The sequence below is a fragment of the Pituophis catenifer genome, unplaced genomic scaffold (assembly GCF_029215685.1).
Source record: "Pituophis catenifer annectens isolate HBS135680 unplaced genomic scaffold, rPitCat1.0.hap2 SCAF_8, whole genome shotgun sequence".
In the NCBI taxonomy this organism is placed as follows: Eukaryota; Metazoa; Chordata; class Lepidosauria; order Squamata; family Colubridae; genus Pituophis; species Pituophis catenifer.
Window position 1 is genome coordinate 47,157,721 of NW_027256888.1, and position 17,616 is coordinate 47,175,336.

Genomic DNA, 17,616 nt, shown 5'->3' on the forward strand with positions numbered 1-17,616 from the left:
AGGTGTTGGTGATCACCTTTAAAGCGCTCCATGGCTTAGGGCCGAGGTACTTACGGGACCGTCTTCTGCCACCAATTGCCTCCCACCGGCCAGTTCACTCCCACAGAGAGGGCCTCCTCAGGGTGCCGTCGGGCAGACAATGTCGGCTGGTGACCCCCAGGGGGAGAACCTTCTCTGTGGTGGCACCTACCCTCTGGAACAATCTACCCCCAGAGATACGAGTGATCCCAGACCTCCGGACTTTTCGTCGGGCCCTGAAAACCTATTTCTTTCAGTTAGCCGGGCTGTCCTGATTTTATGGTGGATTTTTAAAATTTGAAATTGGTTTTAAATTGAAATGTTTTAAATTACGGGCCAAACTTATTTAATTATTTTAAATCTATTTTAACTTTTGTGTATAAATGTTTTACTTTGGCTGTTCACCGCCCTGAGTCCGAAAGGAGAAGGGCGGTATAGAAATCTGATAAAATAAAATAAATAAATAAATAAATAAATAAAATATATATACAGCAGCCTAAAGGCTTGAGATTTTTGTGATTTATCCTGAAATTTCTGTGGTTGTATGTAAATAGAGTTTGGATGTTTATTGCTTATATTTGTGCTGCGTAATTTGGTTTGTTTTCATTTCTGACTAGTTGTTCTTTGATCAAAACCTGATAACTATTGCTGTGGGTTAACTTTTGTTGCATTACTTCACAGGCTGCCTGCTGTTACTCAGGAAGATCATGAAACGAGGTCGAATTCCCAGCAGCAGTGAAGATTCTGATGACAATGGCAGTAAGTGCTTCCTTTTGTTGTACTGGGATCACACCAGGAGTATGAGCTTATTTACACAATTTCTAAAGTGATACTTTAAATAACAAAGGTGTTTTGTATTGTATCAGCTGAGTAGTGTTTGCTAAAAGGTTGCTAAAATCAAGGAACTTTAAAAAGGTATGCCCCAGTAAGGCATTGTAAGAGTTTATTACACACTACAATAATAAATGTTTGAAACAAAAACACTATTATGGTTCCAAATGTTTAGGAAAATCTTACCTGTTAGAATAGTTTCTCAATTCTCATTTTATAATTGTAAATGTATATTTTTTCTCCAGCACTTTTTTCTTTTTATCAGTAGTTCACTAATATTTGAGAGTTACAGTTTTCATGACTCCTGATTTTCATTCTACAAGTGATCATTTGAAGCTTTGTTATCAATTATCAATAATACTTGTGAAGTATCAATTTACAAGTGATTCCCTGGGAGAATTCATTGCAAGAATTTATGAAAAATAAGTTGAACTTATTTTTAAGTTGAACCAAATGAACTTATTGACAGGGAAAATATTTTGTTCAAATATATTTTTAGAAGTATTTCTGGGCAGAAATCAAGATGATCTTGTACTCCAGAATTGACATATATGTGCAGTAACTAATATACATGCCCACACTAGGGAGCAAAAATACAATCTCAGAAGCACTAGAGTTAGAAAGTTTCTACCTTGGAATATTGGACAAGTTTATAGTCTTTACAGCTGGCAATGAATTTCCAAGGGGATGTTATTTTACAGAGAAGTCATGCCTAGGAAATTCCTTCAAGATCCATAGTGTTCTGGAACTTTTTATTCCAGAACACAATTCGGAACTAAGTTCAGAAAAAAATAACAGAATTTGCATTTTTTTATTAGTTTATATAACCAAATTGTTTGAATGAGAAAATATAAAAGTATTGATACTGTCAACACAGTTTGCTATACTGTCATATGGGTGGATGTTACATCCAAAACCATATGAGCCATTGCATTCTAGAGCAGATGAAGATTCTGAACGCTCAAGCCTTATATACAGTATGTGCAGTACAGCATCCACGAGGTGATAAATGAGGGTCACAGTGAGTAGTGCCTTCCAGTCCAGCAGTGGTTGCAACAGAAGGATAAGATGTATTTGTGCAAAAGCTCTCCTGTCCACAGCTGCCATCTGTCCATCAGAAGGAGCCATGAGTACAAGAAAATCTCTAGGTTACTCATTGATTGGTAACACTCATTAGTGGTGACTGTAACTTGATTTACGATGTGAAAAATCACTAGATCTGGAGAAGGGAGGGGACAAAACTTCAGAACCATTCAGTCTTGTCAGGGTTGAGCTGAAGTCCAGCTACTGGAAAAGCCAGGGGAGAGATGTAAAATTGAGCAGCATTAGCCTATTGGTAATACTTAATTCCATGCTGATGGATGATGTCACCCAGTATTTTCATGTAGGTGTTAAATAGCAGAACACCAACTGGAATCGGCCTTGGAAGAAAGTGGAGAACCATTGAAGAACAGTGCCTCCTTTGGATTCAGAATAGGAAGTTATATTTGTAATGGAGAAAAAAAATAAAGCTGTGTGAAATTAATATTTTCTTTATAAATTGCTTTCTATCTTGTGATATATTGTTAGGTGTGTGTGTATGTGTGTTTATGTTTTTGATAGAGTGTGCATTATGTACGTCAGTTATATAATTAGAATTATTGGTCCAATGAATATTGAATTCAGATAACATGAATCATATATATGCAACTAAAATATTATTTTACATCAGTAAATATGCAGTAGGTTCATAAAAGTATTATATCGGGTATTAATATTAAAACTATAATATTAATCAGCTCTGTGGGTTATTAAGTTAGCAGTTGGGAGGTCAACCAACATATAATGCAGAGAAGAATTATAAATTGATCAAGAAAATTGCAGTTATATTTTAAATTTAGTTCCCAACTGGCTTGCTCTATCTTTTATTTTGAGTCTGTTCCAGGGGTGGGATTCTACTGGTTCGGACTGGTTCGGGTGAACCTGTAGCTCCGATGATCAGCTGGGAGTGAACCGGTTCACCCTGATGATCAGATGGGCCCCCCTGCCTGCCCACGCTATTTTCCTATTTCTATCTTCTCAGCTGATTCGCGCGGCAGAGCAGATTGCCACGCCTCACTTGTGTTTCTCCTCCGAAGAAACACGGAAGTGAAGATTTCTTCAAACTGCATATGCGCACTGTGTGTGTCAGGCACACGCAGTCCGATCATCGAACCGGTTGTTAAACTGGGAGGATCCCACCACTGGTCTGTTCCAAGGATAATATAGAATGCATATACTACAATTTCCCTTAGACTTCAAGGAACAGCCATTTATTTCCATTTTGGCCACTGTTTGAAGTGGGCAGAATTTGAAGAATTTCAGATTAAAGTCTGTAGACTGTATTTCAGTCTACACAATAAATACATAAAATTATTGGCAGCCCTGAAGATCCAAAGTGCCCTAACAATTATGTTCTCACAATGTTATAAACCATAACAAAATAAGTGTATAGAATCTTACTTTATGATCATATTATGTGCTGATATATACAGCCAATTCAGTTCTTTTGTTGCTTACAATCTGTGATTGGTAAACAATTAAAGATAAGTTTGTTTAGTATACTTTCTGAATTGGAGATTCTGTTTTAGCATTCATTTTACAAGGAAGTATAACAGCAGAGGAACACATTTTAATAGAATTTACAACCAGTTATTAGATTTGGATTTATGTAGGTTACTTCCAGTCATCTAAATGTTTAGATATTTAGCTAATTTCAACTTTCTCTCGAGACATATTGGAAGTGTTGTGTCTGCCATAATCTACCTTCCTTCCTTCCTTCCTTCCGTCCGTCCGTCCGTCATCTGTTCGTCCGTTTTTTGTTTTTTTTTACTCATGGCAATTTACAACAGTTAAAAAGTTCACAGTTGATCTAAAAGGGTAAATTACTAAAATATCCACATTAAATATAAACTTTAAAACATGTAATTAAATCCTAATTTCATGCTACACTGATAATCCTGGAATGGAAAAATGTTTTCTGAATCCCATTTCTCACAGAAATAAGGAATTATTAGGAATTTCTTTTGTGACATATGTATCCAGTCAGTTCTGGTTGGAGGAGATAATTCTGAAGTAACTCCATGCAAAGCCATATAGGGTTTTATTAAACCCTACACAATACTATGTTCTTGCATTTTTACCTTTTGTTTTCTTGTGCCCAATTGTCTTCCTGGACAATTCCCTGCAGTTTTCTTGGCAAGATTTCTCAGAAGTGGTTTGCCATTGTCTTTCCCAGGGTTGAAAGACAGCAACTGTTCCAAGTCATCCAGCTTTTGTGCCTAAGGTAGCACTAGAACTCAAAATCTCCTGATTTCTAGTCTGATGCCTTAACTACTACATCAAATTTACAGAGATTTAAAAAGAAAAGTTTAAAAAGTTTTCCTTTTAAAAAGGGAAGTTTTCCTATACATTTAGTTCATCTGTGAAATTTTGAGAGCTGTAATCCCAACATACTGTAATCCCAACATACTGTATCTTGAGTTCATAGTTTGAAACTCTCACATGAATATCTGTTGGAAATTCCTCGTGGGAACTTATTATTATTATTATTGATTGCAGTGTTTCAGAAGTATCAAAGATATAGGCAGTGGGTATCCTTAGTATATTTATGAGGTAATTCCTGGAAATGGGGGAATTCTTTCAGTTATTAATGGCAGTGATAGATTAATTTTTTCTTAAAAGTTGGAACGAGACCCTCTAGCATTTGAGAAAAAAGGTTAGTACTCTTTTTAACTTAATTAGGCAAGAGCCTCCTAACATGGTTAGTGAGCTGCATTTAAAGGAATTTGGCAGAAGGCCTTATACTTGGAAATTTTAACTTAAAAGACATATAATTTCTACAGCTAAATGGCTTTAGAAATCTTTATAAAGGTGAGAATATAGATTTTGCATCCAATTTTTTGCCACCAACTTCCTATTTCTCCAAGCGTCTCCAGAATCTCTTTGGTTGCTTTCTTGCAGATACTTCGTTACCTGAATGAAATGTCTGCAAGCAAACAAATAAGCCCAGAGCACACATAGGACTGTACATTACTATCCTGGACTATGTATATTATCTTCCGTTGGTTCTATATTGATTTTTGTAATCTGAGTTATCTTTTTAAGTTTTGTTTCACACCAAAATATAATCATCAGTCAATTTTCCCAAAAGTCTCACAATGACTTTCAAACCATTGTTTGACATTTCTTGTATTTGTAACTGAAATGAAACTGGTTAAAGTGATGTGAATATTCCTTATTTTAACAACTGCTTTCTACAATTATTTTGAATTTAGAAATAATTGAGAGTTGAAATTTAAGTTGACAAATCTCCTTGAGTTAAAAATGTGACTTAAGGAAAATAAGTCTTTTGTTCACTGTTAATATTGCTATCAAATTGAGTAAGGTTGAAGTGCCAAGCAATGCAGTTGAATCTTTCACCAGCTCTGTATGATTTTAAACATGTGGATTTTTGTCTTCTATGACATGTAACTGGATGCCAACAGACAATATGTGTTTCATTAAAAGAAATATTTGACCAAAAGAAATGCCAGTCATAAAGTTAGTTAGAACACTTTTTAAAATATCCAGTGCTGTGAAAGGATCTGTAAGTAGATCATGCTATGAGAAACAGTATTCCCCATATCTCCTCCCCCCCCCCCCCCCCGTTTTAATTCTTTTTAGAAACTTCTGTTCAGAAACAGAATAGAAGGTCAAGAACTAGGTAGGAAAGGGAGAATGAATGTCCTTTTTTCTTTCTTTCTCCTTTCAGTAATTGAACCCTTTGGTAAGACAACTGAAACAAAACTTGCTGGGTACAATTAGAGCAACGCCTTTCACAGGAGATAGGAGATTTCCCAGTCTGCTTTGGCTATTAAGGTTGATACAGTATGTAAGAAACATCTGCAGATATTTCTGCTTTAAGAAGAATAGCAGTTATTATCAGTAGCATACTTTTGTCATGTATTCTATTAAAACAAAAGGCTTAGGTTTAGAATGGTTTGTGTTGCAGGCAATTTTCTGTGGAATGCCTGGCATGTGGCTCATTGTAACCTGCACTGCATGGGATTAGCAGGAAGTTGAAATAAGGTTTTATGATGATGGGCTGGTTGCTCAGATAATTTCCATTTTTGCTCCAGCTGCGTGGTTTTTCCAACAAATTGTGTTCCTAGCAATTGTGCCAACTCTCACTCAAAATAGAATGCTTGAAAGGAGCTAGGCAGATGGAAATGCTAACAGGAAGCAGGAGCAGCACCTAGGTATGCATGTATGTTATAAACTCTTGTGGGATGACCAGATTTTAGCCATATAAGAAGCAATGTATTTACTGACAGGGAAAATGTGTGTAGTTTGTAAGAGTGTTTTGGCTTTGAAGCGTTAATGAAATGGTAGCAGCCTGGAACGCGCCTAGGACATAGTTGGATGCTCATCAGCTGGTTTTACAACAGTGTTCTGCATTAGGCATGCTGGAGCTAATCTTCTGCCACGCAGCATAACATATTGATTGCTGGGTTGTGCTCTCTGGGACACCGGATGTGTTGTGGCAGCTTATGGGAGACTTAATCATTTTAAAAAATGTTTAAATCTATCTTCTCCTTTTCCTTTACTCCTTTTTCTTTGGAAGAATACATGTACAGCAGGATATACAGAAGACTTGCAACAGTTTAGAGAATGTAAACATTCAGCAGGCATATAATGTTTATGGCTGGTTAACAGGGTTCACCCCCCCCAAGTCTCTGCTACATATTACTTTCTGATCATAGCTTTTCTTTAATTAAGGTATCCATTAAATGTGCCTTTATCTGCAGAAGCAAGTGCCATATATTTTCCTACTCGCCGTTCAGACACTCCTCAGTCTGGGTAACGATCACTCCTATTTGCAATGCTGAGTGTCAATCAAATCCCTCTGGAGCTGGATCCACCTCACTTCCTGCTCCTTCCTCAGACTTTTTCACTCAGCCATTGCAAGTGCATTGAGTGTCTGTTACTTATTCTCAATTTTATCGTTTTTGCTTTGTTATTTTTCTAAATTGGATCATTTTAATTCCTTTTCTGTTGTAAAGGTGCTGCGCTTTGACTATCTTCACCTAGGTGAAGTTTTAATTGCATTGCGGCGGTTCGGGGCTCTGGCCGCCGCTAGCGGCTTGGCTTGGCGGGCGGCTTAATTTTTTGCCGTTTTGGCCGCCATTTGCAACCTGTCACTGCGCGAGCCTGCCGTTCGCTTTAGCGGCCGTAGCACCTAGCGGCTTGAGTCCCTGCCGGCTGGCATACTCATTAGCCGTTTTGAACTGTGGTGACTGCCCCCTTCGTTGCAGCTTCAGTCCGGCCGTAGGCGCTTTGTTTCGCCTGGCTTAGGACTCGTTGGGGCTTCCCTCGCGGGCCGCCATTTTGTGCCCAGATCTTCGTCAATTCTCTGAGCTGCTCCGTGGACAGGGCGACCTGGGCTTAGGTTTCCAGGGTCGCTTGGTGACTCGCAGGTTTGGACGCTGTCCTGCTCATGCCTGCGCTTTTCCCTTGTATGCAGAGGTGTGCCTGAGGATTTAAAGGGAAGTACATAATTTTTTGGCATTTGATTATATCTATTTAAAAAAAAAAAAAAAAAAGAAAGAAAAATTTTGATTAATTAATTAATTCATTATCTTAGAAAACTGATAGCTATATATTACAATTTATTGCTGTTTTTTTGTTGGGGCTATTGACATGGAGGACAGGGAGGCAGTTGATCTTTCTTCGGATATGGACAGAAGTCCTTCTCCTTCCCCAGTGCCTTCCCCTAAACAACTCAGGGGGAGGAAGACTAAAAACAATAAACAGGGGAAATCCTCCAAATCTACGGCTGTAGATAAGGATGCCCAACGTAGGCACAAAGCCCTAGAAAAGCAGTTTGCTAAGGCCTGCCAGCAGGTGCAAGTACCTTGTCAGGGGCCTATGGAGGGAGATTTAGACCATGGGGTGGCTCGTGACCCCTCAGCCTCTCATTCTATGGTGGCCTTGGCTAGTGGGCTAAGGGAGGATTGCCCATCTACTTCTCAGGGGTGTTCAATGTTTGCTACTAATCAACCCTGTGTTAATGCCAGGTCACGCTCCTCCAGTTTTGCCAGCCAACTTTCTCAGGCTTCTAGGGCAGCTCCTGCAGCTACATTTACACCCACTGCAGCTGGCCTCCGCCCGGAGGCGGGCCCTGTGTTTGGTCAACCTGTGGATTTTCAGTCCTTTTTTACTCAGGCCATGTCCCATATGTTCCAAATGGGGTTACAGCAATCCACTGGTGCCTTGCCTGCCCCTGTTTGTCCTCCTGGGCCTGCTTTTCATCTGCACCCTCCCGGTGTACACCATCAACAAAATCAATCTGTTCCCTATGATCCTGTGTCGGAATCAGCCCGGGAAGATGACTTCCTAGATGACCTTGAGATGTCAGAGGATGAAGGGGAGATTCAGGACAAACCGGCTTTCCCAGGCCTGTTTAAGCCTTCTTTGTTTCGCTCGTTGCTTCGCAAAGCAAAAGCGGCTACCAACATGGATTCCACCCCGCTTCAGGGCTCTTCTTCTTCTGTTCCAGCAGGCCCTAACAGTCATTTGTTTAATCTGCCTCAACCTGAGGAGGACTTTGTTCCGTGTCCTGATCTTTTCTGCCAGGTCATTCAGAAGCCCTGGGACCGCCCCTCCTCATTGTCTGGTCCGAATTCGTTTGACCGTAAGCTTTATGCCTCGGCTCCTGCTCTGGATGCACTTCTACAGTTGCCTACGATTGATGATCCGGTGGCTAGCCTTACATCTTCTTCCATCCTGGTAGGTGAGCCGGGGGACAAACGGGCTGAGATGGGCTTTCGTAAGACGCACCAAGCGGTGGCTTGGGCCATTCGGGCAGCAACTTCGTCATCCTTCTTTAACTGGGCATCGCTGGTGTGGCTGCGTCAATTGAAAGAACGGCTCCCGCCTGAAGACGCGAGATCGCATCAAGACCTAGCAAAACTGGTTGCAGCTGCTGAATATTCGGCTGACGCATCCTTGGACGCGGCTAAATTCGCTTCCCGTGCCTTGGCGTCGACTGTGTCTTCAAGGCGTCTCCTATGGCTCCGCAACTGGAAGGCTGACGCCAAGTCCAAGTGGCGTCTAACTGCTGCTCCTTACAAGGGCCCAGCCTTGTTTGGATCATCCCTGGATTCAGTGCTAGTGGAGAACAGGGATAAAAAGAAGGTGTTACCTACTTCCTTTCGCCGCCAGGACAGGCGCTACGTACCGTATAGCCGACAGCCCTTTCGGCAGGATCAAGGCGCCGGTGGCGCCTCTTATTACCGGCCCTCGCAATTCCAGTACCAACCGACTTCAGACAGGGCGTCCTTTCGTGACCGCGGTCGCAGACAGTCCAACTTTAGACGGCCCTTCAAGCAGTCTGCGGGTCGTTTCGCCAGACGTGGAAAGTGACTCACCGTTCCCGGTCCCGATCGGCGACAAGCTCCAGGCCTTCTCTCACCTGTGGCTGACTACCACCTCGGATGCCTGGATTGTCCAAACTGTCACCGAGGGATTACGTTTGGAATTCACCAAGATGCCACAGGACTTTTATGTTCACTGCCCTTGGCCGGTGCAGCCGGAAAAGCGAGCCCTTCTATCGCTCGAAATTTTCCATCTGTTACAGATTCAGGCCATAGAACAAGTCCCTTCAGACCAACTCAGAACCGGCTTTTATTCAACGCTATTCCTGGTCCCGAAGAGCTCGGGCGACTGGAGAGGCATTTTGAACCTACGACGTCTCAATCATCACATCGTCTACCGTCGGTTCAAAATGCATTCCCTCAAGTCTCTGCTTGGCTGCATCCGACGGGGGGACCTGATGCAGTCTGTAGATCTAAAGGAAGCGTACCTACACGTCCCCATTCACCAATCACACAGAAGGTACCTCAGGTTTGCGTTTGGAGACCACCACTTCCAATATCGGGCTATGCCATTTGGCCTTTCGTCCGCTCCGAGGACCTTTACAAAGTTGCTAGCGGCAATTGCGGCGTCCCTCAGGGAGATTCCGGTTCGTCTGGCATGCTACCTCGACGACATTTTGATCCTGTCATCTTCTCCAGAGCAAGCGACCCTCGACCGGGAGTTAGTACTTCAGACTCTTCAAGACCACGGGTTCACTTTGAATTTTGCCAAAAGCCATCTGGTCCCCACGACTCGTATCCTCCATCTAGGAGCGATAATCGATTCGAGCCTGTGTGTGGTCTTCCTGTCTCCAGACAGACAAGTCAGCATACGGAACCTAGTGTCCCAAGTCTTACTACACAGGACTGTGACCTTACTGACGCTCTCCCAGCTTCTGGGAAAATTAATATCATGCATAGACATTGTTCCGTGGGCACGTTTCCATCTTCGTCGCCTTCAATGGTTTCTGCTCCCTTACCAGAGACAAGGGCGAGCGGAGTCTCTTCTCAGGGTCACAGTCCCAGCTCCTGTGCGCCTTTCCCTGAGGTGGTGGCTGTCTCCGGCCCTCGACAAAGGTTCCCCCTTCCTAGAACCAGAGCGGATGGTGTTGACCACGGACGCCAGTCTCCGAGGCTGGGGGGCTCATCTCAACCTTCAGTTGGCCCAGGGGGTCTGGTCGTCGACAGAACAGCCGCACAATATAAACTGGCTGGAGCTCAGAGCGGTTCGCCTCGCCCTGGTGCACTTCAAACACCTTGTGTATCGCCGGGACATTCTGATTTTAACGGACAATGTGGCCACCAAGGCCCATATCAACAAACAAGGGGGGACTCGCTCTTGGACACTAATGCAGGAGGCGGAGCGTCTCCTGTCGTGGGCGGAACTACACCTCTCGTCAATAAAAGCCGAACACATTTCGGGGTCTCTGAATCGAGAAGCAGATTGGCTCAGCAGAGACCAAATAGATCATGCCGAGTGGAAGCTGGACCCCTGCCTGTTCCAGGACCTGTCGAGGAGGTTCGGTCTTCCCCTAGTGGACCTGTTTGCGACGGCTCACAACACCCAATTGCCGAGGTTCTTTTCCCGCTACCCATCTCCAGCAGCGGAGGGTCTGGACGCTCTTCGGAGTCCGTGGCCCCGGGGGGCTTCTCTATGCCTTTCCCCCTCTTCCAGTTCTCTCCAAAGTCATTCGGAAGGTTATTCAAGAGCAGGCGAATCTTCTGCTGGTAGCGCCATATTGGCCTCGTCGGGAGTGGTTCGCCGATGTCAAGAACCTGTCAGTCGAACCGCCCTGGAAGATTCCACCCGACAAGGTTCTGTTAACTCAAGGGGCCGTCCGTCATCCAGACCCAGCGTGGCTTCGATTAGCCGTGTGGCATTTGAGCGCATAAAGCTCTTCAAGGACAATTTGTCTGAGGATGTCATCTCCATTATTCAGGCAGCTCGAAGACCATCAACAATTCGTATTTACAACGCCTCATGGGCCGCCTTCACGAGATGGTGCGGTGATCAGCACGTGGATCCCACAACAGCGTCTGTTCCGGACATTCTGCGTTTTCTGCATGCGGGGTTCTCCAAAGGCTTGGCCCCTGCGACTCTACGTCGACAGGTGGCGGCTCTCGCCACCGTCCTGTCCGGGGAGGCGCGAGTTCCCTTGTCTCAGGATCCCAGAATCCGTTCCTTTCTCCAAGGGGTCTCAAACTTGCGGCCTCCGCCGATTCACCGCTACCCTACCTGGGACCTCACCTTGGTGTTGCAGGCCTTGACGGGTCCACCGTTCGAGCCCATTGCCTCGTCCAGCCTACGCTACTTATCTTTAAAGATGGCCTTTTTGTTGGCAATTACTTCGGCTCGCAGAGTCTCCGAAATCGCAGCCTTGTCCATGAGAAGTGATCTCTGCGTCTTCTACCCTGATCGGGTCGTTTTACGCCTCGACCCAGCCTTCGTTCCCAAAGTGAACACTCGTTTTCATCGAGCCCAAGAATTGATCTTACCCAACTTTTGCCCGAACCCGCGTCATCCTGCTGAGAGGCAATGGCATACCTTGGATGTCCGACGGGCCTTGAGAAGATACCTTAAAAGAACTGCTTCCTTTCGCAAGACTGAGGCTCTGCTGGTGTCCTTCCTTCCCTCCTCCCTGGGTCAGAAGGTTTCTTCTGCTACAGTGGGCAGGTGGCTCAAGGCCTGTATATCTAAGGCATATGAATTAAGGGAGGTTCCTGTCCCGGGTGGTATACTGCCCCATTCTACCCGTAGCGCTGCGACATCAGCGGCATGGGCTACCCAGGCTTCTGTAGATGATATCTGCCGGGCGGCCACATGGTCCTCCCTCTCTTCCTTTGTAAGTCACTATAGGCTGGATAAATTTGCCTCTGCAGATGCTGCATTTGGCAGACGGGTATTACAAGCTGTAATCTCTCCTCAAGGCCAGTCTACGGCTTAATTCCCTCCCTTCTTCTCTAACTTGGGTATGTCCCAGACTGAGGAGTGTCTGAACGGCGAGTAGGAAAATGGTCGTTGCTTACCTGAACGACCCTTTTATACTCGACGTTCAGACACTCCGTCCCTCCCGTATTCTCTCCGCGTCTGGCCTTGGTGGAGGTCTGCTTTCTTTCCCTCTGTAGCTGTCTACTTCCTGTGTTACTATCTGGCGGAGTTTTTCTTCATGGCTGTCCCAATGCCCTTGAACCACGTTGTCTTCGTGAAAAGTCTGAGGAAGGAGCAGGAAGTGAGGTGGATCCAGCTCCAGAGGGATTTGATTGACACTCAGCATTGCAAATAGGAGTGATCGTTACCCAGACTGAGGAGTGTCTGAACGTCGAGTATAAAAGGGTCGTTCAGGTAAGCAACGACCATTCTACATTTCAGTGGCTTACGGATGATAATAGTTCATGTAAATGAATAATCTGTAAATCTCATTTGAGATGCCCTTGATATGGATCTTGGAGCAGAGTGGAGTACACTGGGAAAATGTAACAAGGATCATTCTTTTAACAGTTGGGTCCAAAGCTCCAAAATAGTTTTTCAGATCGATATTTAGATATGTCATGGTTGTTCCTTCATCTATATCAACTGAAAACTTAAGCAGGCCTTTTCATTAAATTCTTACCTGGCAGGTAGGTAGGTAAGTTTAATTATAGATTTAGTACTCTGAAATTGTATTTTATGTTGAACAGTGCAGTGGTTTTTGTAGTGATAACTACCTTCCTGTGATGGGACTGTTCCATCAACAATCAAAGCTTCACATTTTGGAGCAGCTGTAGTTTCCAGATTGTCTCTAAAGCCTGCTCCATTGAGAGCAAGTTACAATAATCCTGAAGCTAAAAAGCTTGGATGAAATCCAGATAAAACACAAGACCCTGCTTAGCTCATCTCAGTGGATTCTATCTAACTGGCATCCAGCCTAGATCAGATGTGACTGTCTACTAAAAAAACTTGCAAAATCATTTGTTAAGCCTGCAATCATCTTATTCTTCCTATCTTTCCCTAAAAGGATTTGGATAACTAAACAAGACAGTGATCTAAAACAGACAAGTTGTATGATCAAGTAATGGTTAAAACAGGAGAAAGTTAATGGTTTTGGATTGACCAAGTCCAAACCTGGACCTTAAAACTAATAGAAATGTTGCCTGAAGCAGGCAGTTCATATAAGGGAAACCCACTAGCATCCCTGAGATAAAGCTATTCTGTAAGAAGAAATGGGTTAAAATTCCTGCAAAATGATGATCAACAGTTATATAGGAAACATTTAGTTGCAGTAATTGCTGCCTAATGGAGGTACAACAGTTACTCAAAGCAAAGTTCTGTTTCCAGTTATTATATTTTATTGATTAACTTGAGAAAAAGATCAGCATTATAGTATGCATTTATAACTCGGGAATGGAATTCTAATCTTTTTTTCCCTACCTGACAGTTTAAAATCCTGCATGAAAAATGAAATTATATAAAAGTACATTAATTGTACAGTTTTATTAGAGAAATGCCACACAGGATATAAATTACTAGTAGCAAAACATTACTTTTTGCAAGTATTAATTTTTAATTAATTAATTTTATTCAAAAAGTAAATCTCATATCTAATGACAGTATAATTGTCAGCCAAATCATAGGAAATATAACTAGGTTATTCTCAGTGCAAATTATGGCCTCCAGACACCATTGAAATAATCCCAAGAAAGTTTATTTTTAGAGTTCATTAATCCCCCAAAAGCAAAAATTTTATTACCCAGAGAAAACTGAAACCTTCTGCCCCCCCACACGTGCATGCGCAGCCCCATGCGCCATGCACCCCACACACACGGCAGAGACCTGACCAGCTGGCTGGTGGGAGGTGCATACACATGATTATTATACGTAAACATAAGCAGAGCTGAACTGGGGTGATGGTTCTCATGCCCACAGAGAGGGTGCTGCGTGCCATCTGTGGCACACGTGTCATAGGTTCACCATCACGGTGCTAGGGAATCCAAGTACAAATTAATCAAGGAAAAAGAGAAGATCAGTTTAGTGTATGGTCCATCACACAGTCAGCCAGATGGTCAGACTGGATTTGGCATTTTTGTCTGCCTATTGAGTCCTTCCCAAGAACTTGGGATAGGCAGATGTGGATGTTTATAGTGTTATAGATATTGTTGCAGGATGCAAGCTTTTCCGAATAAAGCTGCCTTTTGCAATTGTGTTTGTTAATGCCAATGGTGTTCAAGTGGTGCTCTAGTTGTTTTGAAATTGTACCCAAAGTGCCTATTACTGTAAAGCTTTTCCTGTCCAGTTGTGTCTGAATGTAGGGTGTGGTGCTCACCCAATTTCTTGGTTGAGGGAGCCAGCATTGTCCAAATACATTTTTCAAAGGGGCATGGAATACTGTCACCTTCCAACTGAAGTGGTACTTATTAATCTACTCACATTTGCTTATGAATTGTTAGGTGGGCTGGATATGGGGGAGGAATGGGGCCTCACCCTGTTGCAGGGCACTCAGGTCTCAAACCCAGGCTGTCAGCTTTCCAGCTGACAAGCTCAGCGTTTTTAAGCACTGAGCCAACACACCCCTATTGGTAATACTTTTGCTTTATTTTGCCACAGTTGTTCTGTTCTGTCTTTAAACTTTGTTATGTTCTCCAGTTCTTTCTCTTCTATTCTGCTGTCTCCAGGTACTGCCATGTACATTATTCAGATATTGTTGTCTTTCTTATTGACAGTTGTTAAATCTGGAGTCTTATGTGATAGCTGCCTGTCTGTTTGAATTCTAAAGTACCAGAACAATTTAGCTTTTTCATTTCCTAGTACTTTTGGCCATTTTGTGGTCCCACCAGTTCTTTGCTAATGGTGTTTCTCGCAGATATGTCAATGCACTGTTGTTGCTTTATTATTCTATTGTTTGTCTGTGTGAACTTCAGCAGGCAACTGTGGCCCACTTCAGCTTCTTTACAGAAGCGGCATTTGCTGTGTGTTACTTTCTTGTCAATTCTGTCTTCATATGCATTTGTTCTAAAAGCTTAGTCTTACGCAGCCAGAATTAGCCCCTCTGCCCTTGCTTCAATTTTCTTGCTCTTAGCCATTGCCGGTTCTTTTTGTTACCTGCTTTGGATGCTTTTTTTTTTTTTTCAATGTTCTAGCCATGTAATATTTTGCCTTGCCATATCACTTTCATTTGGCCTTTCTTTGTAGGCCAGTTTGGTCTCTCGTATTCAGTAAGGCATAATGTTATATTAGCTTCAGTGCATTCTTACAACACCTTTTCTCTTTTTCAACCATCTAATGTACTTGCAACAAAATTCCATGCCCACGTATTTTCCTTGGTAAGTCTGTCAGTGTTGTGGCGTGGATGAAGAGTACGATTCATTATCATTATCATTATTTTTTTTTTGGTCTTCCTATCCAGATCATTTAGTTCTGCTTGAGTCTAGTTCACTATTCTAATTGGGTATCAAATGACTGGAATTGCCTGGGTATTAATTACCATGATGGTGTTTCCTCCACTGAGTTTGGACTTTAAGATCTTCACTCTCAAGGTGTATTTGCTTCTAACATTTTCCTTGACTTCAGTGAGCTTGATGTTGTTGCTTTGAAAGAAATATTTTCAGTTTCATTAACCAGTGAACAAATACATTTTGGGAGATACCTGTTTTACATCTAGTTCTTGACTTATGACCACAATTGAGCCCAAAATTTCTGTTGCTGAGCAAGACAGTTGTTAAGTGAGTTTCGCTCCAATTGACAACCTTGCCACAGTTGTTAAGAGAATCACTGCGGTTGTTAAGTTAGTAACATAGTTGTTAAGTGAATCTGGCTTCCCCATTGACTTTGCTTATCAGAAGGTCACGAAAGGTGATCACATGATCCTGGGATACTGCAACCATCATAAATATGAACCAGTTGCCCAGCATCTGGATTTTGAACATATGACCATGGGGATGCTATATTGGTTGTAAGTATGAAAAATAGTTGTAAGTCACTTTTTTCTGTGCTGTTGTAACTTCAAATGGCCGTAAGTCAAGGACTAGTAGTAGTAATCTCATCAAAATCAAATTGTTCAAGTAAGAACTGCTTATGTCAAAAATCAAAATCTGTTTTTCAGCAAGATTCTTCTTGACTTAACAACTGTGTTTTTTTAACAACTGTTAAAGTGCTTATGGCATGTAAAGCATTTCTGGCCATTGTAAAAACATTGTGCTGTTCTCCTTCCCTCTGGTCACTTGATCACATTTTGGGCATGGGCCAGCTTGTTCATATTTTTGACATGTGATGCCATGCCCGACACAACCATGTGATGGCCATTTGTAGTCTTTTTCATCTGCTTCCTCAGAAAGTCACGGAGAAGCCAGCAGAGAGGATGGAGGAGACCTGAAATCCTTTGCAGGAATTCATGAAGATTTCAGCTTCATTCCTGTAGTCCTACAAAAAATTTCTCCTTTGTGCATGGAGGGATAGGGATATCCTTCAATGGGTTGTAGGAACATTTGACAACAAAGGGGCTGCCTACAGAGAAAATTTCAGGTCCTTTCAGAGCTGAAACCCTCTGGCAGGTAGTCCTTTCACTTCCAAGGAGCTGCCTGCCAGAATCATTTCAGCTCCACACACAGCTGAAATATTTTTATTATTAAGCTCTTTCGCTTAATAACGGGGAGATTACTTAACAATTGCAATTGAAATTGCTGGGATTATGTTTGGTGAGTGAAGAATTTATATGGCATCTGCTTTGCTCAACGACTGAGATTCCAGTTCTAATTGTGGTTGTAAATCCATGGCTACGTGTATTCATGGTTGATAGGTGCTTCAAATATATATCCTATGGCTCTAGATTGTGAAAAAAATCTTTTATTTTTAGTTCCAATGTCGTCAGTGTTTTCTGGTTTCTGTAGTTACTCCAACTATTTGTAGAGGACAATGTATTGACATGTCCAAGTGTTACAAAGCCCCAGTATGAGTGTAATTTTGCCTTTTTCAGTAAACCACTAGATTTAGAACTTTTAATTAACTGTGAAATAAGTGGTGTAAGAAAAGAAAATTTCTTTATAATAATATCTATACAGAAGATGGTAAATTAATTTCTTTTATAAAAGTAGTTCCAAAGCATTAGTATTCTTGTTTCTGTTTTTACTGGTTATTTTACTGGGTGTTTTTTTGGGGGGGGAGTATTTTTGAGTTTTCAATTTTAAGGATTGTTCAGTGTTTCATTAATTTTGTAATTTTGCCTGGAATGTTTTTCTTTTCTTTTTCTTTTGGCATTCATGAAGTTAAAATTTGGAACTGTTTTAAAGTGTAATCCCAGAAGAGTTGGAAAAATTAATGCAACCTGGAAACAGGCAAGAAACTGATTGCTTGATTGATTTTCAATTTTTTAATTCAGTTTTG

The 17,616-nt window shown here is 42.2% G+C and overlaps 1 protein-coding gene across 2 annotated transcripts in view; it reads left to right on the forward strand.

The window, feature by feature from the left end:
• The window catches only part of JADE1 (jade family PHD finger 1), a 77,006-nt gene that overhangs the window by 13,290 nt on the left and 46,100 nt on the right, over positions 1-17,616 (forward strand). For both annotated transcript variants that reach the window (XM_070949007.1, XM_070949008.1), the window contains exon 2: positions 700-777. In XM_070949007.1, the coding sequence (XP_070805108.1) occupies positions 726-777 (52 nt within the window). In that variant the 5' untranslated portion in view covers positions 700-725. The remainder of the gene's footprint in view (positions 1-699; positions 778-17,616) is intronic.